Source organism: Portunus trituberculatus, chromosome 19, assembly GCF_017591435.1.
Source record: "Portunus trituberculatus isolate SZX2019 chromosome 19, ASM1759143v1, whole genome shotgun sequence".
NCBI classification, from domain to species: domain Eukaryota; kingdom Metazoa; phylum Arthropoda; class Malacostraca; order Decapoda; family Portunidae; genus Portunus; species Portunus trituberculatus.
The window spans coordinates 14,378,090-14,405,589 of record NC_059273.1 but is presented as its reverse complement, the minus strand read 5'-3'; the positions used below and the strand labels follow the sequence as shown (position 1 = coordinate 14,405,589).

Genomic DNA, 27,500 nt, shown 5'->3' with positions numbered 1-27,500 from the left:
TTTTGTTTAGAATATGCAAACACTGGAGGATCGAGGAAGGTATTGCTTGTGTAGAAACCTGGATCTGAATGTTAAAAATAGCACGAATGTTTTGTTTTGCGAGTGATGTGAATATTTTAAGCCGTTTGTGGGTTTGGTGTTCTGAGCAGGCTTCGATCTTGCAATATCTGGCAAGCCTTGATATGATTTGCTAACTCTTTTTATTTAAACTCATGCAAATCTGACATCGCCCCCTTTCTCTCTTGTCTGTTCACTTATTCACGCACTCCCTGATTTTCCCTTTGTTCCTTTGAGTTTATTTACTTATATACTTAATTTACCTGAATCAATAATTGGCCAGTTGATTTACACTTAACCTATTAATAATCAAATATTCTCTCTTAATTATCTGTTCAATACGTTGGTGAAAGAAACAGGCAGATAGAATGAATTATACCACCCACCACACACACACACACACACACACACACACACACACACACACACACACACGATAACATGCCACGTCAATTCCTATCATAAATCTTTTACACACGTATGTACACTTTCCTAAAACAACTATACCTTTTATACAAGCTCTCTCTCTCTCTCTCTCTCTCTCTCTCTCTCTCTCTCTCTCTCTCTCTCTCTCTCTCGTGTCAGAAAAAAAGGAGTCAACGAAATAAAAACCAAACCATTTACTGAATTCAGAGCGTCGACGGATCTCCAAGAATTACAAACGTGCGCTGTGTGGGTTTGCTTAGCGTGACATGGGTGGTTATTTTTTGCAGCACCACCATCGCATCTATTTCCAGCTTGGCACTGATTGCATTGACAGTCACTCACAGGCGGCTATCATCTTTACCTGGAGTGCTTAGTGACAGAAAAGCATAAAGGAAAGGTAGAGAGTAGAGAGAGAGAGAGAGAGAGAGAGAGAGAGAGAGAGAGAGAGAGAGAGAGAGAGAGAGAGAGAGAGAGTTTTTCCATGAGATAACCAGACTTTTTCTTTTTCGTTTTATTTTTCCCCCGAACGTAGCTCACGAAAGGTTGTGAAAAGTGTGAAGTGTTAGTTAGGCCAGTGAAAGCTGGATGAGAGAGAGAGAGAGAGAGAGAGAGAGAGAGAGAGAGAGACTGCAAAAAGTAAATAGATAACACCCATTTCTCTCTCTCTCTCTCTCTCTCTCTCTCTCTCTCTCTCTCTCTCTCTCTCTCTCTCTCTCTGTCACTGTTCATCCTACCAACACCTCGCATTCCCCACCAGCAAACACTCCCCGAGGACGCCCAGGTTACAAGGTCTCTGCCAGTGTTAAGACGGCACTAAGCGTCATCCTTCTTGAGCCAAACTACCACTATACCATCGAGCGAGCCCCACCGTCCAGGTATCCACGCTAATAACAGAGCCTGAGCTATACCTGTCGGCGATAAATTGTTCTGCGCCGCGTTACGATCGATAGTGTGAATCTACCGACTACCATCATTGTACTATTTTTCTTTTTTTTCCTATTTATTTATTTATGTCATTTTTTTTCGTATTCGTCGTTGTATTTTCTTGTCTCTTTATTTTGTGCATTCAAGTTTTCTAAGAGTTTGGTGAGTCATGGTGTGTGTGTGTGTGTGTGTGTGTGTGTGTGTGTGTGTGTGTGTGTGTGTGTGTGTGTGTGTGTGTGTGTGTGTGTCCTCAGAAGATGAGAAGGATACCGTTGCTTTCGTGTTTGTTCATTTGTTTGTTTATGTTGTTGTTGTTGTTGTTGTTCTAAATGAAGACATAGCCGCGTTTGTTCTCCGAAAGCTAGATAAAAGTTAGATGTGGTTTTCTCTGTCTCTCTGTCTCTCTCTCTCTCTGTCTCTCTGTCTGTCTCTCTCTCTCTCTCTCTCTCTCTCTCTCTCTCTCTCTCTCTCTCTCTCAAAGAAGGATGAACCACACAGCCAAACAAACAGTCACGTAACAACTCCCAACACTCCAAACTCGCAAAGTGTAACCGGATACCTGACTCAAATTAAATCCTCCACCTGCCTTCCAAACTTGTACCTTCCTCCTCCTCCTCCTCCTCCTCCTCCTCCTCCTCCTCCTCCTCCTCCTCCTCCTCATCATCATCATCATCATCATCATCATCATCATCATCATCATCGTCATATCCTGAAATTTCTACCCTGCAAACCATGTCCCCGTAACCCCTACCGTTCCCAGAGTGCAACAGTGTCTTGGCAGGGTGTGGGTGGGGCAGCAAGCGGGTATTGATCGTACGCCCGAAGGCATACCCTCTGTACCCGCCACGCCGCGCTCCACAGGCGGGTATTAAATATGTATGCCATTGATCAAGCACGCGGTGAAGTAGGTAGGTCTGTTGACATCACACCTGTGGACTGTCACTTGTGTGCAGGTACATAGGTAGCACAGCGGGTGTACGTGACAACCCTCCCTCCCTGCCGGTGCTTCATCAAACAAAGCGCGGTTCCTGTCTCACGTCACGCTCTTGCTCCTGCAGCGCCATGTGGTTGTTCCTCGTTACCTTGCCTACCTGCCAAAGGTTACCCCGCAAACGACATCCTCCCCTCCACCAGCCTGACTACGGAGCCGCTTAGCTACACTAAAGCTCACCTACAAACACTCTAGTACATTAGCATTCCAACACGAGGGTGCCACTCACGCCACGCTTCCTCAACCTCTTCCCACTCCCTGACAGGTGCCACCCCGCGTCACTCGTCCACCTCCAGTTCTGCCGTGTGACAGTTTTACAACAGTGAAGTCCGGCGATCACTTCCCCGGCAGTGCCAGGCACTCGTGCGCCTCAAAGCTTCGTGAGCCACGCGGCACGACACCACAACCCCAGGACAACCTCCGTCACCAACGAGGGAGTCTTCCATCATGGCGGCGGCCAATTCATACACCCCAAGTGCTGCGCCACAAATTAGTGACTGAAATAATTATATTATTACCGACACGAAGCCTCCCACTACTGCAGGCTAAGTGTGTCGCCTCTGTGATGGCTGGCGAAGGTCGTCGGCCCTGGCCCTTCCCCCCGGTGCTGTTGGGGCTGCCGCGGCCTCCACGTCATGTACTCCCTGGCCAGGCGACACTGGGAGGCCCACACAGTAGTGCCAGACTCTACCCATGACTGGGAATTCGTGGACATCGTGGCCACGTCCACGATTACCTTGGCCGACCCACAGCCTGCCGAGGCGTGGCCACCAAAAGAGACGCCCTCACGCCCTTTGCTCCGGCGCCTGCAGCGTCGAGCAACCGTTACGCCCGGGGCAGAGCCAGCTGAGAAAAGTGAAGGCCAAAAGGAGTTCATAAAATTGGAAAAAATCAGTTCCAACAAAGATGAAATACAAGATCAGAAAGAGTCTATAAAAACACGAGTTAGTTCCTCCAAAAAGGACACTCAGCCACCCGACGCCTGCCCCGCTGCCACCCCCGAGGAGGACCACGCCAGCCACACCCACGCCTTCCAGCTGTACATTGAGGAGGCCGCCGCAACCCTGGACAAAGTGTCGCGCGGGAGGAATCGTCCGCCCTGGTGGGAGCGGTTGCTGATTTACCTGAGGGCGGTGTGGAAGGACGAGCCCGTGCCCTCCCGCACCACCTCCTCGTTGCTGTACTGGCACGTGCACGCCCTGGAGCACGAGCGGATCTCTGTCAAGCCCATCGCTAACGGGGAGTACGTGGTGGCCTTCGACAGTGCCATCATCCTACAGAAGCCCGAGAAAGACATGCCCTCCTTCTACAAGTTACTTCGGAGCTTCTCCCACGCCGTGACCTGGAGTCACGAGAGGCTAGACAGTCCCTCAGAAAGCAGAAAAAATTACATTAACGACGACTAAACACCCTCTACTCAAAAAAACTCGAATAATAGTCATTGCAGTGTAATCTACATACATGAACTTAAGAATACAATTACCCACAAGCACCGCGGTCCCTGTGGAAACGTAATTTCTCGCTAAATATAGACGCTGATAACTACCACGTAAGGCCGCCGTTCCTGGATGAACAAGTAGGTCGACTGAGGTGTTGAGTAGGGCGATACTCAGAGCAGGACAGATACAAGTGTAAGCTGACCTAGTGCCACCTTTCTTACTCTCTGTCCTTTTAACACTCCTCTCACCCCCCAATCCCATCCCCTCCCTTCCCTTCCCACACCATGGCTAACCGCAGAAGGTAAAGACAACTCCACACAAGTACCTCGTCAGTGTACCCAGGTTCTCTCTGTCCTAGTGAGGCACTATACAGCTACAGGTGTTGCTACCAGAGGGAAAAGAAAAATCGTGAGCCAGATTAAGCCCCGGCCACTTCCCTTCAGCACGGCAGCTTACAGGCAGCCAGCCCCCTTAGTCCTCTACTCGTACAGGTGCTGGTGTTATCCGTACTGCCCCTAACGCCCTGTCTCTTGTCTCTTGCAGCTACCTAACGGGAAGAACGCCTGGGGAGGAAGAGTAGGCGATAAAAAACGGGCGTCAGACGCTCAGAGAAGATGGCTGAACAAAAACAAGGTAAGTGTTAATACCTTTTTGTCAGCGCGACAGGTGCTCTCGCTCTCACTCTCTCTCTCTCTCTCTCTCTCTCTCTCTCTCTCTCTCTCTCTCTCTCTCTCTGCAGATCAAGCTTGCGTTTTTTCAATGCCTTAAAACTCAATTCTTCCATCAATCAGTTCGGCACAACCTACCAGACAACTATCCCCTCTTCTTCTATGACACATGACTGCAGCCCCATCTTCCCCGTCTTATACACTGAATATCCTCAGTCTGTCCCTTGATTAAAATCTAAACTGGTAACAACATCTCATCTCTGGCTAAGCAGCTTCACTAACTGTAATAATGTGACAAACACATCATTGAGCCTTTTTATTGTAATTTGTGCTGCCCTTGCCGGCGCTCTTCATATATATATTCTTTTTAATGTGTGTGTAATCGTATATATGTACAAATGTGTATGTAGTAGATAGTTCTCCCTCCTAACACACACACACACACACACACACACACACACACACACACACACACACACACACACACACACCGCGTAGTGTAGTGGTTAGCACGCTCGACTCACAATCGAGAGGCCCGGGTTCGAGTCCCGGCGCGGCGAGGCAAATGGGCAAGCCTCTTAATGTGTGGCCCCTGTTCACCTAGCAGTAAATAGGTACGGGATGTAACTCGAGGGGTTGTGGCCTCGCTTTCCCGGTGTGTGGAGTGTGTTGTGGTCTCAGTTCTTCCCGAAGATCGGTCTATGAGCTCTGAGCTCGCTCCGTAATGGGGAAGACTGGCTGGGTGACCAGCAGGCAACCGAGGTGAATTACACACACACACACACACACACACATGCATTCCCTTTAAATACACAAATAACAGTAATCTCACTCACACTGATTCTTAAAGTAATTTACATAAACAAACTGCATTATTCTAACCGACAATGGCCAGCAGGAAAATTCGAGAAAGAAAACAAAATCAATATATTCCTTATTCTTTTGCTGTGTGTGTGTGTGTGTGTGTGTGTGTGTGTGTGTGTGTGTGTGTGTGTGTGTGTGTGTGTGTGTGTGTGTGTGTGTGTGTGTAATACGTTATATGCTTTACTGCTTAACCTTTGCCACTGTACCATGTTTGAGATGCATTATTATCGAACGAGGGAGCAACGCCAAACTCAAGCGCTTCTCTGTACCACACCAACTGTCCCACCCCTTTCACACTCCACCACCCCACCACCCACCAGGGCAGGACACACACCCTACTAGCACTGCATGATGACGAAGTAACGTGTGTGTGTGTGTGTGTGTGTGTGTGTGTGTGTGTGTGTGTGTGTGTGTGTGTGTGTGTGTGTGTGTGTGTGTGTGTGTGTGTGTGTGTGTCAGACTATGAAGAATGTACCCATTAATAATCACGGACCAGAACAGAGTAGCTTAGGAGGTCATATTCGTGGCCCGGAAGTAGCTGTGTGTGTGTGTGTGTGTGTGTGTGTGTGTGTGTGTGTGTGTGTGTGTGTGTGTGTGTGTGTGTGTGTGTGTAGTATTTAGGGTCGTGCACACACACACACACACACACACACACACATTCGGTAGCTCAGTGGTTAGAGCGCTGGCTTCACAAGCCAGAGGACCGGGGTTCGATTCCCCGGCCGGGTGGAAATATTTGGGTGTGTCTCCTTTCACGTGTAGCCCCTGTTCACCTAGCAGTGAGTAGGTACGGGATGTAAATCGAGGAGTTGTGACCTTGTTGTCCCGGTGTGTGGTGTGTGCCTGGTCTCAGGGCTATCCGAAGATAGGAAATAATGAGCTCTGAGCTCGTTCCGTAGGGTAACGTCTGGCTGTCTCATCAGAGACTGCAGCAGATCAAACAGTGAAACACACACACCGCGTAGTGTAGTGGTTAGCACGCTAGACTCACAATCGAGAGGCCGGGTTCGAATCCCGGTAAGCGACGAGGCAAATGGACAAGTCTCTTAATGTGTAGCCCCTGTTCACCTAGCAGTAAATAGGTACGGGATGTAACTCGAGGGGTTGTGGCCTCGCTTTCCCGGTGTGTGGAGTGTGTTATGTGGTCTCAGTCCTACCCGAAGATCGGTCTATGAGCTCTGAGCTCGCTCAGTAATGGGGAAGACTGGCAGGGTGACCAGCAGACGACCGAGGTGAATCACACACACACACACACACACACACACACACACATAAAGAAGGATTATAGCAAGTATGTTTTCATTTTTCTGTACATCGTATGAGCACACGCACGCAACACACACACACACACACACACACACACACACACAGAGAGAGAGAGAGAGAGAGAGAGAGAGAGAGAGAGAGAGAGAGAGAGAGAGAGAGAGAGAGAGAGAGAGAGAGAGAGAGAGAGAATGATAGTGCGTGCGCTTCTCAGTAAAACCAATACGCAATGAATACATGCCTCCTCTGTGTGTGTGTGTGTGTGTGTGTGTGTGTGTGTGTGTGTGTGTGTGTGTGTGTGTGTGTGTGTGTAATTCACTGTTTGATCTGCTGCAGTCTCTGACGAGACAGCCAGACGTTACCCTACGGAACGAGCTCAGAGCTCATTATTTCCGATCTTCGGATAAGCCTGAGACCAGGCACACACCACACACCGGGACAACAAGGTCACAAACTCACAATTCCTCGATTTACATCCCGTACCTACTCACTGCTAGGTGAACAGGGGCTACACGTGAAAGGAGACACACCCAAATATCTCCACCCGGCCGGGGAATCGAACCCCGGTCATCTGGCTTGTGAAGCCAGCGCTCTAACCACTGAGCTACCGGGCCGTGTGTGTGTGTGTGTGTGTGTGTGTGTGTGTGTGTGTGTGTGTGTGTGTGTGTGTGTGTGTGTGTGTGTGTGTGTGTGATCGTGTCAGAAATCACCTTAATACACTGACACATTGCCGAAAAGGTCAGTATCTTTAATCCCCATGGGCGACATTCCAGGTGAGCGGCCAAGACAGGTAAGGAATGTCTTAATTAATGGATGACGTGATGCAGGTGTGTGTGTGTGTGTGTGTGTGTGTGTGTGTGTGTGTGTGTGTGTGTGTGTGTGTGTGTGTGTGTGAGGTATTTGCCCTTATTACATAGAGACAAAGTGTGTACGAGAAAAGGACGGACAGACGAGTAGACAGGGACACGGACGGGAACACACACACACACACACACACACACACACACACACACACACAGAGAGAGAGAGAGAGAGAGAGAGAGAGAGAGAGAGAGAGAGAGAGAGAGAGAGAGAGAGAGAGAGAGAGAGAGAGAGAGAGAGAGAGAGATACAGTCAGACAGAGACAGACAGATAGACAGACGGATACAGACAAAAACAGACGGAAAAACAGACAGACGGAAAAACAGACAGACAGACAGACAGACAGAAACAACAAATAAATACACCAACAAACTCACTAACTAACAATCAAACAAAGACACACATACAGACACAAAATCTATCCTATCCGCACCGCATTTTCCCCTCAAGTAAAATTCCCACGGTTCACAAACGGACCAACGTAGTACAACTTTACCAGTGGATCGCTCAACTCTGGTGCGTCGTGTCCTGAGCTGCTTTAACTTCTACCTAAAGCCTCTACCTCGCTGACCTGCTGGGTGCGGCGCTGCGTGTCTCTTTAGCTGCTCCGGGATAGCTTGTAACCCATCCTTGTCATGCGAGAATTTGACCGGGAAATGAGAAACGGATGAACTGATCAGGGGACAAAGGTAGACGTGAAGGGAAGGAGAGGGAAGTGAGTTGGTGGGTAAGTGATTAGGCTGGTTTTTAGGTTCCTATTCTTAAACACTTTCACGACGCACTTCCACTATTTCAAAAGGCTCTAGTTAAAGGAACACATGTTTGTCACGGTATTTTGATAGTTGTAGGGACAAATTAACGTGATTTCTACATTATAAAAAGGAAATGCTGTCTTCAGAACCCGACCAGTCATTTCTGTGGTCTTAGAAAATAGTCGCGGTGAGAGAGTAAAGTGTTTCTGACTACGACCCTTAGAGAGAGAGAGAGAGAGAGAGAGAGAGAGAGAGAGAGAGAGAGAGAGAGAGAGAGAGAGAGATATATAGGTAGGAAATTTAGAAGGTAGGTAGCAAAGTAAGTAGGAAGGAAGGGACAGAGGAAAGAAAGAAGGAAGGAAGGAAGGAAGGAAGGAAGGAAGGAAGGAAGGAAGGAAGGAAGGAAGGAAGAGAGGAGGAAAACGATATAAATGAACAAAGAGAGAGATAGAGAGAGATAGTGTGTGTGTGTCACCTCCCACCCACACACCACGCAGGCAGGAAGGTCACAGGTCAGCCAGCACATCCACTATTCTCTGCCAGATGAAAGAACAAAAAAACACCAGAATACTTGTGACGTGAACCATAAAAACGAGAGGGCGAGCCAGCTGTTTAAAGGTCTCGCACTGGCCGGTGTTTGGTAAGCTTCGTGAGGCCAGATGAGGAACGTATCTGACTCGTTTCTCTAGCTCATTTTGATTATTTTTAAGATTCCCTGTTAGAGTGATAAATATCTACAAATATTTACGGTATTCTTTTTCTAAATCAAGTAAACATTTTTTTTCTCTGGTTTTTACATTGGAAGTTGTTGAAGTGTTGAAATTTTCGCCCGTTGTCTTCTGAAATAACTTATCAATCATATTTTTCTTTTATAGACCACACAGCAAACAATAGTAATTTATCATATTATTTATCTTCCTATCATTCATAATACAACCACACACGTGTGTACGTTCCCAATCCACAAGGCGGAGACTCAAAAGCGGGGCCTTTGAAGAAAGCAGACCACACTAAGCACGTTCGAACACTCGTAGTGAACCATGCATCGGTTTCGTTCTGGAGCGAGTCTCGTAATGCTGCTGAATATAACAGTGTCTTTTCCACTCACTGAACACATACCTGAAAATTGTAACCCGCACATGTACTGAAGTGCTATTGGATATGACTCACTACACAACACCAACAAATAGTTCACAAGGAATGTTCGAGAACGCGTGAGTTGCCTCGTGATAGCCACCGTGCCTGTGCCGCCCCAGTAGAAAAGCCCCACTTCTGAAACTCCGCCTCTTCCTCAGTGAGCTACGAATTGTGGAACGCCAGTATTAGAATGAGTAAAAAGAACAATACGTAAATTTATAGTTTAAGACAAGACATCTCTCTCTCTCTCTCTCTCTCTCTCTCTCTTTATATCTAGTACATATTGCCCATAAAAACACCGAACACAACTAAAGAAAGCTAATGTATAGTCAACTAACAGAATTTTCCGTCCGGTCTCTCATCCCCCCACCTCCCGTGCCTCAGCCAATCACCATCCTGTTATGACTAGCGCCCTGACAACCATCACTAATAACACTGCCATCACCTTAAACCACTCCCATTCCTTCAAGCCGCTCCAGAATTACTGAGCAAAAGCAAAACTGGTTTCTTACTAGCAGACAAGAAGACAAGAGAGCCAAAAGTAGCTCAGATCTTCGCAGCTTAAACAACAAACTGCAAAATTCTTAACAATTCATCTCATTATTGACTGCCAACTCTTACCGTGTGTTTTTTTGTGTTGCCGCTGGTGCCTTCGTATCATATTTCACCTTCCCTGGACATCCACGCACACTTTTGTATCGAAAAAACACGAAAATGACACTGCAGATACTCGGCCGTCCCACACCACAGAGAGGATTACGTCTGTTGACCGAGCTCTCCTGAATCAAATGGAGCTTTCTACGTTTGCTTTTTAGTTTTTTTTTTTTTTCTATAAAATTCTTGAGTAATATCATGTTCCTTCATCTGATTCCCAGACAAATCTATTTGCTACAGGCGTACTTGGTCATCATAGTAAAAACACTAGGTGTATGTTATGTGGTTGGTTGTTCGTATGACTAATCAGTGTTGCCATTTTCGCGGGTTCTCTGCCTTTCTAACCCTTAACTCACCTTTCGCTAACCTGGTTTTCGCAGTGTTCTTTTCCATTATCATCGGTACCTGCCACATAGTTCTGTTATCATAAAATACTCTGAGACATTTCTATTCGCTCGATTGCCATTATCAAATGTCATTAACATTTTGAATGTCTTTATTCTTCTTTAGAGGTGCTTGTGATAAATCTCTTATTCTCCACCTTTGTTACACAGGGAAAGAACACAGAGCTTATAGTAATATAGATTATAATCCCAAGTAAAAGATAGACTATACCTGATATTACTGTTTGCGTTATCTACACCTCTAACTCTCGAAAATTGATTATTTGATGGTAATGTTGCCGTGTGTGTGTGTGTGTGTGTGTGTGTGTGTGTGTGTGTGTGTGTGTGTGTGTGTGTGTGTGTCTTTAATTCACCACGGTCGTCTGCTGGTCACCCAGCCAGTCTTCCCCATTACGGAGCGAGCTCAGAGCTCATAGACCGATCTTCGGTTAGGACTGAGACCACAACACACTCCACACACCACCCCTCGAGTTACATGCCGTACCTATTTACTGCTAGGTGAACAGGGGCTATACATTAAGAGGCTTGCCCATGTGTGTGTGTGTGTGTGTGTGTGTGTGTGTGTGTGTGTGTGTGTGTGTGTGTGTGTGTGAGTGAGTGTGTGTGTGTGTGTGAGTTACAATAATTACATAAGGAGCACTACCAAAAGTGAAAACGACTATACACCAATGACGATGAATGTATTGTAGTTGTTGTGTGATCGATTGATTGATTAATTGAGTGAGTGAGGGAATGAGTAAGAGACAGAGTGGGTGGGTGGATGGGTGATATTTCATGCAAGAAAGATTTTGGCCACAATATAAACAACAATAACAACAACACTCCCTCTTGATTAATTTATATACACGTAAAAGTCCCTGTAGAAAAAAACACAACCTTTTTCTACCTTTCGTCTTATCTTGAGGCCATCCTTGACTCCCTCTGGCTTCCTAACTGATTCCCGATGTGTTGCAGGTCGGGGATTCCGGCGGTGGGAGCCTGGAGAAACGGCCCGACGGCAAATACCGCCAGACAGGGGTCGTCAACATCGTCCTGTACGTTGGCCTCGGACTCATCTCTTTAGGTGAGGCCAACCTGACTCCTCCCATTCATCTCATCTGCCATATATTCTTCCTTTCTCACTTATCATTGCCATTCATTCCTGCTCTATCTTCCTCGCTTCTCACTCATCCCTACCCTCTCTTTTTTTCTTCCCACTTATCCTTGCCCTATCTTCTTCGCTTCTCACTTATACTTGCTCTACCTTCTTTTCTTCTCACTTGATCATCCCTCCTTCTCTCTTTTCCTCACTCATTTTTTGTCCTCTCGTCTCCCACTCATACTTACTCTCCCTTCTCTTACCACTTATTCCCCATTCTTCCTTCTTTTTCTTCTCTGCTCTCCCTTCTCTTCTTTTCCTTCATGCCTTCCCATCTCTTCCCCTTCCTACACATCTTTTTGTCACTTTCTTACGCTGACACTGACGCCGCCTCCTCCACAGGACTCATCATCACATTCGTGGGGATGGGCGAGCACGGATTCAAGTCCCCCGAGCTGCAACTTATCGGGCCGAGCCTCATCGGTTGCGGCTTTCTATTCTGCCTCCTGCGCTTGTTCTTCTGCTCCACCCCGGCCTGCTGCGCCATCTGCTGCAAGTGAGTGAAATATAATTGTCTTAAGAATCTTTGTTTTCACCGCCCATAGGCCCCAAAGTATTGTTTCACTTAAGGAAACTTGTAAATTCTAGAATCTTTATAGGAACCTTTGGTATCATGACGTGTTTACAACGGCGTGTCTCAGGCATCGACCCTGCACCTCACGTTTAGAATTATTTCACACACACACACACACACACACACACACATCGCTAATGGTCACGGACACGCAGATGGGGACAAACGCATTAGTGCAAATTAACTCGTAACAAAAAATTAACTGATCGTAATCCATAAATCGTATTATGAAAAGTTTATCGCCTGCTGACAGCACTTATTCCCCACGTGAGGGAGTCGGCAAAGGAAGGTCCCTCATCGGCAGCCACCAACACCTTAATTTACTCCCCCACAGCAAAAGAAGCACACCGTTGGATGAGAAGTCTCTCTTGTCCCCATCCCGCGAGACCTTGACTGAGGAGTCCGCGGAATCCCAACAGCACCAGCAACGGCAGCAGCAGGACCAGGAGGAGCGGGAGCAGGAGGACAGCGGGAGCGAGGTGCCACAGCGCCTCGAGACTCACGAAGAAAATGATCACCAGGAGGCGAGACGAATCACCTCCAAGACGGCGCGTCGCGTTCAGTCCACAATCCCTAACCTAATTGAGGATGAGTTCGACGATGACGCGGACCTTGGCCTGCACGTGGAGTACATGGATGAGGTGGGCCGCAGCCTCAGTCCCAAGCAGCAGGGTGGCGGCTCTCTCAGCAGCTCTAGGGCAGGTTCGGCCCGAAGCCACGGCTCTGCGGTGAGTGTTAACATATACCGCTACGTTTTACCAGTGCCCTATTCCACTTGATAACGCCATTACTGACCATTGCTCACATTCCACTCCTATCGTCATTCTCATCTTTTCTGAGACTATGAATCTTTCATCAATGCTGTTTTCTAGGAAGCCATATTATTCAGAAAGTAATCCTGTACTACTCCCTCACAGGCGTCCAAGGTTCCCCGCCTGCCGGACATCCACACTGTGGGCCGCCAAGACACCGAAATTGTGCTGAACCCCGCCACGCTGGAGGGTGCCGTGGACTGAGTGGGCGAGGGTAGGGATGGACACAATGAGGGGACAATTCAATACTCTTTATAATGTTTTTATATATCTCTTTCTTTCTTTTCCCATTAGTGGATCGATTCAGATCAGTGGACAGTATTTATGCTGGTTTGAAAGATCGAAAAGAGGGAGAAAAAATAAAGTACAATCAAACGGTGATCTTCGGCGAGTGCTACAGCATGGTGAGACGGAAAATAGTCAGAGCCAGGAGGAGGGCCCGCGCTGCCTTCTCTGGATCTGCAGAGTGACTTCTAGTTATAGTCGAACTCATGCAAAGTCGGCCTCCCTATGTACACCCTACCAGCAGTGTTGCAGCTTAACTCTCCCCATAGCATGGTAATGCCCCACCCCACTTTTCCTTTCGTGTGAACAGCTCAAAAATAAGCGTGCAAGTTGGATGCGGCACTACGATATCCCGAGAGTCGGAGAAAATGAACGATCGGCTGGCCTGGAGTGATGACGGGAACCTTCGTACTACACCGCTACTCGTCACCCCCTCAAGTTCGCATCCTGGCTGGCTCTGGGATGCGGATATAGAGATGGTGATTGTGATAATTATCTTCTCGGGTATCGCCTTTCAACCCTTCAGCCCCAGCAACTAGAACCCCCTCCCCAAGATACATGCACGACCATCTTGTTCCAGACAAAAGCTCCTCGCAGGTGCACAGCATTGGCATCACCCACCTTGTACTTTGGCCAACGAAGAATTCCCACATTCCTCATGCCAATGTTGCCTGACTGCCCTGAACTGTGAAACCTTAGAAGTACATAGAGGAGTCCCAAGAATATCAGCAGGAGTGAGAACATGAACCATCACGTGCGTATATGCCATCACCAACCTCCAGATTACCTTGACTATTTTTTATGTGATCAGCATCTATATGTCTACAATCATAAATCCTCCCAAGTCAGCATTCATAAGTTTCAAAAGTACGATAAAGGGGGAAAATGTTCAAGAAATGCAGCTGCACAACACGAACAAAACCATAAAGTAAGATAATGATCCGAATATTACACATTTTCAAATTTTTGCATTGTGTGAAGGCAGGTTTGTCATTGATTCATCTTATACATAATGAAATGGGGTTGCTTCTGACCTGTTCTTTGGAATAAACACAGGTGAATATGTAACGACAACAATGAACTTGTAAATGGAGAGAGAGAGAGAGAGAGAGAGAGAGAGAGAGAGAGAGAGAGAGAGAATTTTGACTTTAGTTTTTTTTTCAATCTCAATAACAAAAAAATTTTCATTCCAATAGCCAAATAGATTTTTTTATTTCTAAATGTAAATGTGCCATCATGAATGAAGTGTGTGTGTGTGTGTGTGTGTGTGTGTGTGTGTGTGTGTGTGTGTGTGTATCCTGATTTATACACTCTTATACCGATGATCTGTTGGGGACTAAAGAAGGTGTCAACACAGCAGAACTCAATCCAATCTTAGGTTCCTTACTTTCTACAATGTGTGTGACGAGTGTACTATGTTTGTTTCGTGAATGTGTGTACCTACCATGCTGTATTTTCCACAATATCTCTTTTTATGTATACAGTATAATATACATATTAATGTTAGGCTGCCCTTGACTTGAAAGCTGTTTCTATAGATTACTGAAACTCGTTTTTCAGTTGAGAGACTCCTGTTGAACTAAGGAGCAGAAGTATATCAAGTATTACATACCGTGCATGATGAGATGTCAGCTGAATATTTTTTTTACATGCATGTTCATCGTCATCTCTAGTGATATAAATGTAAATAGAGATTATTATATTCTCAGTGCAACCCTAATGTGGAGAGCACATGTGTAGCTAACATTTCCTACCACATTTTGAGAGTGAGCGAGTGACTTCATGATACAAAGAGCCAGACATCAGAACATCACATAAGAGAAAAAAGATGATTTAATTGTCCACACTGCTAGCGACTGGAGCAATAACAACCATAGTGACATACGGTGTTATACTGCAATTATTCTCTCAGTTTTCTTTGCTAAAAAGATCAATTTGTACTTTGTATTATTCATGAACCTAACTTTTCTTTACTTTGTTATATTTTTTTGTCGGAATTTCCACTAAAAATGTTACAGCTGAGAATTTTCATGAATTAGTCTGTATTGCAATATCCTTTCATTCATTAAGTTGATTAGTATTCAATCACTTCTGTAAACCTTGTTGAGAGACAATTTCTTTTGTACTTTCCTTTTCTCACATTGTGGTATGTTTCCTCCCTCTCATCCTTTCTCATCATTCTTTTTCCTTCCATGACCAAAATCCTATTACTTCCATGTTTTACTTTGTCATTCCTACATACAAACCAAATATTTCTCTCCTGTGTTAGGTATTGCCACAATCATCTGTCTCTTGCGTGTGCCTTTCAGTGCCTCATGAAGCAGTGGATTAACATGCCACTGCTGCTGCATGGCTGCTCCCTCCTCTTCCAGTACCGTGCAAGCCTTGGACATGCCTACAAGAAAACTACATCTGTGTTAATGCATTTGCCATCTCTCTATCCCTCCCAATCATGTTTTCTTGGCTAATAACTTTTCCAATAATGCTTCAAAGACAGCCTTTACATCAAGGCAATCATTGGCACTCATTGTCAACTTTTATACCTATTCTTAAAACTTATTCTTGACTTGATTACTTGATTATAATTGCATTATATATGCTATGAAGGGTATGATATCTATTTTCTTTTCCTTGTGAACACAGAAATGGGCTTTACTGTATCACTCATCTCACAAGTGTATGGTCTGTCCTCCTCAGTTTGTGTGAGGACTCAGTATTAACCATGAACACTGGCCTGAGGTTACTGATGCTAGTGGTCTTAGGCAAACCAACCCAGAACCAGAGGGCAGCTGAGGAAGTCAGCCTTTGTGGTTAGACGAGTAAACCTTCATGGCCACGTCAACAGTATATTTTCCCTTACTGTCAGTATTTATGCAAAAGTATAATTTACTCTACTTCTCTGACCTCTTTCCAGTTGACACCTAGTGCCTCAGGTTATCCAAAAATTCACCTAAATCATCAGTGTTTACAGGTGACCTGCTGATGAGCCAGACAGTCATATGGTATTACAATATAGTGCTGCAGGCAATGTCTCACTGGTGACTTTGACCTTCCATCACACCACTAACCAATAAATTATGGAATCAAAGAGTTGCTCAATGTTAAAAACAACATTCTTTGTCTGGAATGCCATCATAAAGAAATTGCATATAAGCAAACAGTGAAATCAGACAAGATTAATTTGGAAAATCATAAAAGCTTTCAAGAATGTTTTTTTAAACCCAGTGGTTGACTCCATCACACCACCATGAACCCATGTTGCAGCTTTGTTATATTGACAAGTCAAATTTCTTTCTACAATCTAACATGGGATTCAATTTTTTATTTAAATTTCATTTCATTTACAAAAACTTTCAGAGATTATTTTTTACTTGAATAAGTATTCATAAGAGGATGTAATGAACATTTTCCAGCATTTAAGCAGATGTGAGATGATTCCCCAACCAGACCATGAAAATGTGGCAATGACTAATATTTTACATAAGCAACTCAGAATTTCTGCTGAATATATCAGTAACACATTCAGCACTGTTCCACAAGTAAGCAAAGGATATATTCTTTCTTGAACACAATCTCAGCTGCTGTTTTTGTAACACAAACAAAGACATTCTTTGTAATCTTTCCTCTATTCCCATATAATTTTGATATTTACATAGTATGACATGAAATAGTTTCAAAAATTATTAACCAATGTAAGTTCAAGTAGTATAAATAAGTTTGACCCTAATGCAACCTAAGCTTATTTTTTAATATGTTCATCTCATATTTCTTGGAATAACACAAACTTTCAAGCCAAAACAAAGACCTCTTAACATTGCAAAAAGTGAATTCCTAGAGGCTGGATGGCCAGCCTTCCAACACGAGTGGGAGTGTGCACTGAATGTTGACGGAGTAGCATTGCAAATGAACACGTAACAGGGATGTGAGGAGTGTGTAAGCAAGGGTGCTTGTACGTTGATGTTGGCAATGTTGGAGTTAAACACACATGTACGTGTGCATAACATAAACATTCTTGCAACAAAGTGCATCCATCAACCACACCCTGCCCACACCCTGCTCCCCCTGCCCAGTGTTCAGTGGTGCTTGATCTGCAGATAAGCCATACAACTATTTTATGTGGTATTTATACATATGTCTGTTTCCTAAACTGAAATCTCAACTTACACAAGTCTTAGGAAACTTCTCCCATAAACATCAATAGTGTATCACAATATTTGATAAACAAAATAAACAAATACATGCATAAAAAATATGATAAAAATAAAGATAAAAACTCAAAGGTTTGTATTGATGACCCAGTGACCAAACCTATTCTCCAAATATGATTTAGAGAGAACAGGAAATAATAAGATCAATGTTTCTAATACAAAAGTTGAACAATTACATAAAATAGTTAAGTGTAGTGCAAGTAAGGAAGCCAGGTTGAAGAGACATGGCAGACTTTGTACTGAGGATAACATCTATTGTGCTATCTGCAATACTGACAACAAATGGTGAACTTGTTACTGAATTAGAAAAAATTAAAACAAACTGATAGCAAATCATGCCAGTATATGCAATAAAAAGTAAAGCATCTATGGTAAGTAGCGTGTGCATTTGAAATGAAATAATATTCCTGGAATCTGAAAAAAAAATTAGAAAAGGAAATAAATTAAGAAAAGGAGAGACTGACATACCAGTACATGATATCAACATTATATAACCATGACACAACTGAATGATAGATCAATAAAAAATCAATAATAACTAGCTAACTTGCTGATGACATAAGGGTTCCAGAAGATTTGCAAGTCCATATCACTAAAATATGAAGATACCTCAGCTCAGAGCTTTCCTCATCTTCAGGTACTCATGTTTCATATTTCCCCCTTCCTTCACATACACCCAGTATGCTGAAAAATCCAAAGATAGAGCACATCCCTATTTTTGTCATTCTGAAGACCAGGCATACCATTCACAATCTAGCCTTTCCTGATCTTCCCTTTTGGTAATGGAAAAAACAGCCATTCACTCTTTGATATATGTTTATTTATCAAAACCTATGACTCATCTTTTATGTGAAAAAGTTAACTTCTAAAGTCAGAAAGTCACACAGTAGACACAGCCTTACAGTGCATCCCTGACTTACTCTTTCTACATAAGGAGGCAGTAAGTCAATCACCACACTTCGGAGGCCAGTCGAGGGCAACATTCTGGAAAGCAAGATACAAGTTGGCACAGACATCAATGAAAACAAATCAATTAGACATATCTGAACATCTTTTCCTGTTTATTCTAGAGTAACAATGAAAGGCTTCCCATTTTCAAACTATGCATTCAACAATCAAATACCTACTCTGCTATTACATGTTCTAGGTGCAAGATTTTGATGATTACTGTATAGATTATTATTCTCTCTTACCTCAACATCCAAAGCAATAATGTCAACTTCACAGCCCATGATTTCACCAAGGTTAGGAACAGTGCGGCCAAGGTCACTGTGCACAAATTCCTTGATATAAGTTCCAGCTTGAGTTGTGAGGTGCAGCTGTAAAATATATGTGACAATTATTAAAAGGTATTCAATTCTTATTTCTATCCTCCAAGACAGGGAAAACTATGGAAATGACATCATAGAATAATGCTTTTTCTAATGAATGGTGAGATTCATTCTATGATCCAACTAAATTTGGTTACTAAACATATGAACTGTTAATGAATGATCCCTGTTCCTTAGTTATCTTTTAGGCTTTTCATGCAGAAAAAAAGTTGCTAATGATAATCAATATTGAAAATAAAATATTCTATTTCAACAAGCATGAGAGCATAGATCATTATCATTATCATTTTTCAGTTAATATAATTCACATAGTATGCAAGACATTTTCACAGAATTAGCTCTCCCAAACAAGCAAAATAGCACATTACAAAACACAGAACACAATATCCATCCTTGAATTAAAATTATACACCTGCCTTGAAAAAATGTTGGTCTACAGGATGAGCCTTCATGCTGAGAATGGTTCGGGAACGGGTAGCAAGAGGACGGCGATGCAAGACTCGCAATGGAGTTTTCTGTTGCAGCACCAGCTGAGGCATCTTGGACAAAGCTTCCAGGGCAGAGTTATCATAGCCCTTGGCAGCAATGCAAAGGGCACAGTAAGCCTTTGTCTTCTCTTCTTCACCTTCTTTAAGATTCTTCAGATCTTTTCTATAAAAATAAATAAATATCAAGAAAGTACATCTAAAATTCCACTAAAGGATTATTTTCTTAAGGAAGTTAACACAAAATAAGAAAAATCAAAGGATTAACAGAGTCAATCAAGATAAAGACAACTGCCACACCTTTTGCTTTCCATCATACCAGTTTTTGTTCTTACCAGCAAGATAAAATACCTGAACAATAAACATGTGAGAAGAGAAAATAATGGAGTCTTACATTCTACATACAGCTGCAGAGTCAGATCTGATAATTCATACAGCAATTAGCCTAAGTCAACACAATCCAGCCAGCAGCCATACTTTTCAACAATCTGAAGATCTCTCACTCTTATGAGCTTGGTGGAGTTATTAATGGTCTGCTGGAGGGAGCTTATCTTGTCCCTGCTCAGTTTTGTCCTCTGAGGATTGATAAATTCTACAACAAAGGGTCGACCGTTCCCCAAACACCTCACGTCAACATCCTCTCTGCCCGATGAAGAAAACTTTAGATCTGAAAAAAAAAAAAAAATAATGTACAATTTGTTTTATTTGCTTCTTCCTCATAATAATAGGGTTACTTGTTGATATTATTAATTCTATTAGAGTGTTAGATTTTCCTCCTCTTTCTCCTCCTCTCTGGCTGGTCTGTGCATGCTGAGTTCAGGCAAATGTGGATGTTAAGTAGGTTTATTCAATAGTACAGTGGCACCTCAGGATACAAGCATCTCCCATTACAAGCACAAAATACTTGGAAAATCTGCCTCAGGATATGAATATTCAGTTGTGTTATAAGCAATGTTGTGGTTAACCAATGTGGTTCCTGCCACAGCATGATGACTCACATTCTCAGTGTCCTTTGTATTCTTGGACTGGATGCATGTCTGTGTTCATGGACTCTTTTCAGTGGATATTTTTTTTGTTTTTTTTTGTTTACGTGAAGAAATTTTGTAACCTACAATGTCACCCAAGAAGATAGTTGCTAAGGATAGTGCTGCTAAGAGGAAGAACATGCATGCATGCATACATACATACATACATACATACATACATACACACACACAAACATACACTTTATCTCCACTCCATTCCTATAACCACTACTCTCTCTCTCTCTCTCTCTCTCTCTCTCTCTCTCTCTCTCTCTCTCTCAATGGATGGATGGATGGATGGATGGAGAGTTGTGGTGGGGAGGAAGATGTCTAGATATAGCACTTAACACAATAAAGTAAAATTTTCCACCTTCCAGAGATGCAAAAAATGTTAAACGTGCACTGCAAAGAGACATGGTTTTACTGTAATCTGGATGCCTCTTAATTTGGGTTAATCTATATTTTCACCTTGCTTACAAGAGAGTTTCTAATATTTTTATTTTCTTTTCCACAACATTAACTTACCCTCGGCACAAACAGTGTGATTAAGAATGTCACATATGAGTTCTTGCACACTGGATCCCAGCTTGCGCTCACCCTCAACAAACCAAGGTGTCTGAGGCAAGTCTCTGCTGTATTTGTTGTATCGACCTGTAGAAGAAAATACAAATTGTACCAATCCATGAGTTCAGTAGAACTTCAACACAAACCAAACTGATTCAGCAGATAACTAGACACCATTGCCACATCAACATAATCCCATATGATTCCAGTCTGATCCAAAAGTTGATCACTCTACTATTTTCATTCAAGTTGCTTTGAATGGCAAAACAGAATAATTTCTGTGGTTGCTCCTCACCCATTCACACCTCACCTGACTTTTAAAGTGTGTTGGTCCTCTGGGGAGACAAACACCTGCAGTCACACCTTTCACCAATTATCATCTGCACACCCTCTCCTTCTAAAACATATGACAAGTGTGTTGTGTGTTGATGGGTGGATATCTTTCAGCCAAGACTAAATAGATTAAAAGAGTCAGCCTGGGGGAGATCAGCATCACATTTTGAAGCAAGTACATACAGTATTCTCTAGCTCATCTCTACACAAATAAACAACCAAGCTTCAACATGTGACTCCTTCAGCCCATATCGCCATCTTGAAGGAGCAGGGTTGGGAGGATGACGTACCACATACAGCACACATAAGGGAGATCAGTGGTGGTCTGGCAAAAAAAAAAGCAGGCACAGCAGAAAAAAGTAGAGGGCCACCAATCAACATATTACACTTGTTACATGGTTTAGGAGTAAAGGTTATGGAGGTGTTAATTGATGAATTCTGTAGAGTTCAGGGATTTTCCCAGGAGACCAATATACCAAATGAAGAGAGGTGGGGGTATGAATGGGTAAAGAGTACACATAATACAATGTGCATACAAATGACAATGTGTATAAAGTGTGTATGATACATGCACAGTACACTGAAATTACAGAATCAACAAAAAAAAATATTTCAATGATAACAAAAATCAAAGTTATAATAATGATAGAAGACATCAGTATCTAATACTGTGAATGATACATGACGGGACCAGTTAACCCAATGAACTTACCAGCCATGTACATGGCAGCCTGTTGGCACTGAAGGCTGGCAAAGGTGACAGGCTCGTTAGGTGTGCTGGGAGGTGAGGGGCACACCCTGAGCACTTCAGAATCAGTCAGCTTCTTAAAGGCAGCATCAATTGCTTGTTTAGAGTATACACTGTTGGCATACTTTTTGTGTTGTTTTTGGCGAGTAGCAAACATCGTCTGGCAGAGTTCATTCCTGTGTAGCAATTTCTTGATTACCATCTTCATTTTCATAATGACAAAACCAATTCATTATTTTCACAATACACGTTCACTCTGTAGGCACAATAATGACTAACACTAAAACAGATTTTTGTCAAAACACATTAACAAAGATTACTCACATTATCTTGCAATCCTCTAAATCATTGACATATGTACAAGTAACATTCAAGACAAAGTCATGATAAGTGCCATGAATGAATGTTTTTCCTGTGGCAGCTCCCAACTGTGGGCCAACAACATTTTTCCAAACATCTTTGACTGTGCCAATGTGATCCTCTCGGCCCTGGAAAACATGAATATCAGTAAACCTTGTAAGATTCATGATCACCTAATCTCAATATACAGCAGCCATGTACACCATGAATACATGAAATGTTTCTTGTTCTTTATACATTTCAGCAATAATCTATTGTTGCTGTGTATGAGCCATGAGGCATTCTGAATAGTTAAAGAAAAGTGTTGATATCAGAGAGAACTGAAATGTAGAGATGATGAAAAGGAACAGTATCAAGTGGATGGCCTCCTGTCAAGGGCAACAGCCTTAGGGAAAGTTTCCACCTAGCATTTAAATGGGCCATTATGGTGATGTACAAAATGCAAATAACTTTGGTATATTGTATAGTCAGCTTCCTATTACATGAAGCAGTTTACCTACCTATATTTCTAACAAAAGTGATATCTGTCATCTTTTCTTCATGGCAGTGGTCATTGGTTAAAGCTAACTGATGCATATCATAGGCCTGCCTTCTTCCTCTCTCCCTCTACATCCTCATCCCCTTTCCTCTACTTCATCCCCATGCTTATCATAATGAGAAAGAGATATTATCTCCTTTACCTCCCTCTCTCTCTCTCTCTCTCTCTCTCTCTCTCTTGCTTAATAAACATAATGACTTCTGGCCAATACTATTTCCATATTAAAATCCCTAGAGCTGACATGTCACCCTAAGCAAAAGTAAGGGTAGGAAGGCAGCTTCATCAAGTAAGAAGCTGTCCTTAGCTCAAAGGATATTTCAATAAACAATATCTAAAGCAGCATGACAGACTGGTCCACTGCATTACATAATCCTTTAGTTACATGGTTCTTTCATCAACACAAGTAAGTAAGATGGACACCTTGACTGGAAACTTTGGATGAGCTTGAAGGAGGAGCGTCCAGAGTCTATGGGTCCGAAGACTGATGGAGGCTGGCAGGGAGAGGGACAGACTGAACCCATCAGCATCATGACCACCATCCTTGATAGCCTCACTCAGCTGTCAACACAAATCAAAGTACAAGTCATTCACTATAAATGCACAAATTATTCATGTACAGTGGCAAAAGGCAATTCATATAAAAGAGCTTCATTACTCATAAACAGGTAAATAACAAACAAAACAGCCTCTTACTCGCTTGATAGCCTCCTCAGAGCAGCCCCACTGAAGAACACCGATGCAGGCAATACAGACAGCAAATTTCTGCTTCTTTGTACTGTTTTCATTAGCACCACTTTTCTCTGTAATGAACTCATCATTTGATAGACACTTCTCATTGACATCACCTGAGCATTTATTCCCTGCTGTGGTTTCTGAGGTGCTGGAGTCTTCTCTTGAATTTTGTACCTGTAAGTAACAGCATAATCTTCATCTGGGGATTTACTTCATAAATTGGTTGACATGATAACACAAACACAACATGAAACAGATGAGCACCACTCAGCTCAACAGTAACCAAGCTTATCTTTTGATATAAATGCAATGCTGCTTTCAGCCTTTTCACACGCAATCTCTCCCAAGCCTCTACAACTTAAAGGACTTGACAGGAATGCTTTTTTTTTTTTTTGCATGAATGCCAAATTACAGAAAAAATCCAACAAAAAATAAAGGATTTCAATGAAAGTGCAGAGATGTTTTCCTGGACTCCCAAAACTCTAGTGAACTTTCCTGGATTTCCATAAAACCTCCCTATGATAAGGATTTTTTTTCTATTCAGGGAAGGTAAAATTCCATCCCACCCCTTATCCCAGCTAGGGGTGGCTAACCTAAGCAAATCTAACCCAGTCTAACCTAACCAAAAGCCAACCACTCACTGAAATTGCCACAGATATTAAAAGAAGTATGTATATACCAAAACCTAAACTAATTAGTACCAAAAGATAACCAACACATTTTCAAAAGTTGCTGCCAGCACTATCATCAACCCATAAACTGAGAGCCACAGCTCAGACAGAACATAGAAACTTCAGTACTGTACACTTTATGGGTTAATTTGCGTCACATGAATGGGCCCTTCAAAATACTCAGCAAGAGGTGTAGCCCGTTAGAAACATCACAGATGTCGAGATGTTTGTACTGATCCTGTATAAATATCCAAATTCTTTATCAACAAATACCGAAGAGGGTAAGGGAGGGAAGACGCTCATTAAAGAGTAATAAACTAGAGGTACAAATGGGAGTCCACTCAGCTGACCATGTTTGGGTGTGGCGCCACACACTCACCTCGTCACTCTGATCGTTGAGTCTAGTGACAGCAGCCTCTGTAGCTTCATATATCTTTGACAAATCTCCGTACAAGTCGTCTGTGCGCGTCCCGAGGAAGATGAGGGTGCACCGGCAACAGCAGCCAGCCTCCTCCAGGAACGCGTGCACATCCCGCCCCAGCATGGTGTGATACCCCCCGCGGTCCGCACCCGTGCTCTTCACTACAGTAATGCGTCTTGGTGAGGGTGTGAACGAGGATTGTCTTCACTGCCTGGCTGCGGAAACGATGAGAAAAAACCAGACATTCAGAAGCTTTGGAACCAGCGTGACACTTCAGTGGTCCCGCTCACTCCAGATTGTAAACAGCTGACTAGTGACTACTGAGCTGGCATTTCAAGATCCTGTCCACAGATTGAATACTTCACTGGAACAAGATACCAGTGTTATAAGCATTTCCTGCTCACACTTGTTATCAATCCTTTCTCTTCTTTAACATTCATAGTTATTTTTATATATCATCTCCTTGAGTGCAGGTTTTGTTTCATCTGTTTGAACGGCACACTGTTATCGTAACGTACAAACGCACTAACACTGACACACGGCCACTCACACATACTTGCGTAGCTTTTTCTGATTAGTCGTAATTGAGTATGGTATGGTGTGTATCAATAGCGTCACATAAAACGTAATATAATCCTGGCGAGTTTTATTACAGAGTATTAAATTGGAGGGTTAGCATCCCGTACTTGTTGTGTATTGATCGCTGAGGTGCAGGAGACGACCGGGGCCGCGACCCACGCCGCGCACTGCTGTCAAACATACCAGCAACACCAGTCACGCGTAGCTGTCCCTCCGATTTTGCAGAAGTGTCAAGAGAAGAGAGAATACTTTGTAGTGTAGCAAATAAAAACTTACATTTTTAAGACAGTGAGCAGTGTATTGTGAGAGAATCCAGCTTTGCTTTAATTTGTTGATTTTTTAGGTCAGGACTATAATTGCAGTTGAAAATACGACCTGTATCTGCCTTGAATCGGTTGCATATTCATTCGAACCATGCCAGTGTCAACCAAATCGAAGTAGTTTAGTGTTGGAATCCGAAGGGCCAGTTTCCCCACAATGTACCGGTATTTGTTTACAGTGTTGCATATTTCAGCTAACAGGTGACTTAAGGTGAAAGAAAAAAATATTCAGAATTAATGTCCACTTTTCCTTGGTACTGTTCACTGAGTAGCTGACATAATTCAAGAAAAGAGGCTCATGATTGATTTAATAATGTGCAAGACAAGGGACTCAACTCCGTGAACTAGGTAAGCGTTTGATGATTCTGGTTGTCAGTGGTAGCCTCAGTATCCGACGCATGAAAGTCGTTGTGCACAGCCACACCTCACAGTAATCTGTAATATTGTTCCATTCGTGTTATGCTTCTTGGTGTTCAATGTATAGTAGTTACATGAATGTATAAAGAATCACTTGTGGATTTGTCATGACAGGACAGTCAAGATTCATCAAGAATAACTTGTGCCCTGGTGATCAACATGGCCTGATTGATATTGCGTCACACGCTGATCTGTCAAGGTTAATCCACCAATGATGACCATCCATGGCCAATATACCCAACACACACACACACACACTGTTAAGTCATATCGTTAAAGATCTCACTGTACGCATAGTAGAAGAAAAATACTGGACTATTACCATCGTAAAACACAGCCAGACGTGATCGTATGAATCCTTCCGAGGGAGGAAAGGCGGAGCTCTGAGGTCTGATGGCAAACACTGGCTGGGAGTGAGTAATTAGTAATCATGAAGTGCAGCTAGACACATCCTATGCATACCTATAAGAGAGACTCCTGCGGGGGGGGAGGGTCTGCGAAACACCCACCCCTGCAGCACACAGAGTAACAATACTGCGCGTAAGAAAGTAGTCTGTCTATCATACCGTCATCTGCAGACCCGTCAACCATTCAAGCAAAAATCAGTCAGCCAGTCATCTAGAGACGAGTCACCCAATCAGCCAGGGGAGGCCAATCAGCCAATTATAGTAATTAAGAAAAAAAAAACTGTATATCTGCCATTAGAAACTTAAGTCAAATAGCCAGCCATTCATTTGCCCAATCTATCAGTGAATAAGACAAATGCCCATTAGCCATCAAAACTAGATACCATTAAGACAGTCAGTCACATAACCTAAGCAGTCTCTCATACAGACGACCCTTCAAGTAGTAAGTATTAGTCACTCCGTCAGTCAGCAGTAAGATCAACAACGTAGCATCTGTACAAGAGACAGACATCTAACTTGCCAGGCTTTCCTTCTGTCATATAGGCGGCAGCCGGCAGACACTGCTGATGCAAGACTTACTGCTTAGAGTTAGTGCGTTTAAAGGTTGAAAGTGTCTGTCTGTCTGTCTGTCTCTAGTATAGTAGTAGTAGTAGTAGTAGTAGTAGGTGAGTAAAATCTATGACAAATTGTGCAGAAAGGTTACATATTTTGGCCAGCGGAGCGACTGAGTGAACAGAATAACCCATCACTTTGCCGCACACTTTCTTTTACCTGTGGTGATCGTTTGTTATGTGCTATCTTATTATTATTCTTTTTTTTATTTATACCATGTGGGCTTTTCACGGGAATTTATGGGCTAAAGGGGATAGTTTTTTGGGGTACCTCCTATCTCAAAGCCCACCCGCTAGGAAACCGTTGCTCCGAGTGAGGAAACCCAACCTACACTCGGACCGTGGACAGGATTCGAACACGTGCGCTTGGAGATCCCTCGGACTCCAAAACATACATGGTTCCACTGTAGCACTGTTACAACTCTCTCTCTCTCTCTCTCTCTCTCTCTCTCTCTCTCTCTCTCTCTCTGCAATAGTATGTTATACACCTTTTATTGTCAT

General features: G+C 43.2%; 3 protein-coding genes across 4 annotated transcripts in view; 2 read left to right on the top strand and 1 right to left on the bottom strand.

Moving 5' to 3' along the window:
- Positions 1–15,187, top strand: part of LOC123506198 — a 22,219-nt gene extending 7,032 nt beyond the window's left edge. The window contains exons 2-6 of the mRNA XM_045258121.1: positions 4,381–4,470; positions 11,395–11,503; positions 11,921–12,074; positions 12,487–12,880; positions 13,070–15,187. Coding sequence (XP_045114056.1) covers positions 4,381–4,470; positions 11,395–11,503; positions 11,921–12,074; positions 12,487–12,880; positions 13,070–13,168 — 846 coding nt within the window. The 3' untranslated portion in view covers positions 13,169–15,187. The remainder of the gene's footprint in view (positions 1–4,380; positions 4,471–11,394; positions 11,504–11,920; positions 12,075–12,486; positions 12,881–13,069) is intronic.
- Positions 15,188–18,259: 3,072 nt separating this feature from the next.
- LOC123506197 (tRNA pseudouridine synthase Pus10-like) lies at positions 18,260–26,412 on the bottom strand. Of its 2 annotated transcripts, none has more exons than XM_045258119.1 (11): positions 26,304–26,412; positions 24,624–24,880; positions 23,535–23,747; positions 23,262–23,399; positions 22,268–22,431; positions 21,908–22,119; positions 20,824–20,949; positions 19,751–19,940; positions 19,205–19,439; positions 18,651–18,776; positions 18,260–18,441 (listed from the first exon to the last, which is right to left on the bottom strand). In XM_045258119.1, the coding sequence occupies exons 2-11, from the start codon at positions 24,786–24,788 to the stop codon at positions 18,403–18,405; spliced, it is 1,608 nt and encodes a 535-aa protein (XP_045114054.1). In that variant the 5' UTR covers positions 24,789–24,880; positions 26,304–26,412; the 3' UTR covers positions 18,260–18,402. The 2 variants fall into 2 exon arrangements, with proteins under 2 accessions (XP_045114054.1, XP_045114055.1); XM_045258120.1 differs by lacking the exon at positions 26,304–26,412 and adding an exon at positions 25,352–25,490.
- LOC123506195 (alpha-(1,3)-fucosyltransferase C-like) overlaps positions 25,774–27,500 on the top strand; it is a 23,083-nt gene continuing 21,356 nt past the window's right edge. Inside the window, exon 1 of the mRNA XM_045258117.1 lies at positions 25,774–25,912. The gene's annotated coding sequence lies outside the window, so the exon portion shown is untranslated. The remainder of the gene's footprint in view (positions 25,913–27,500) is intronic.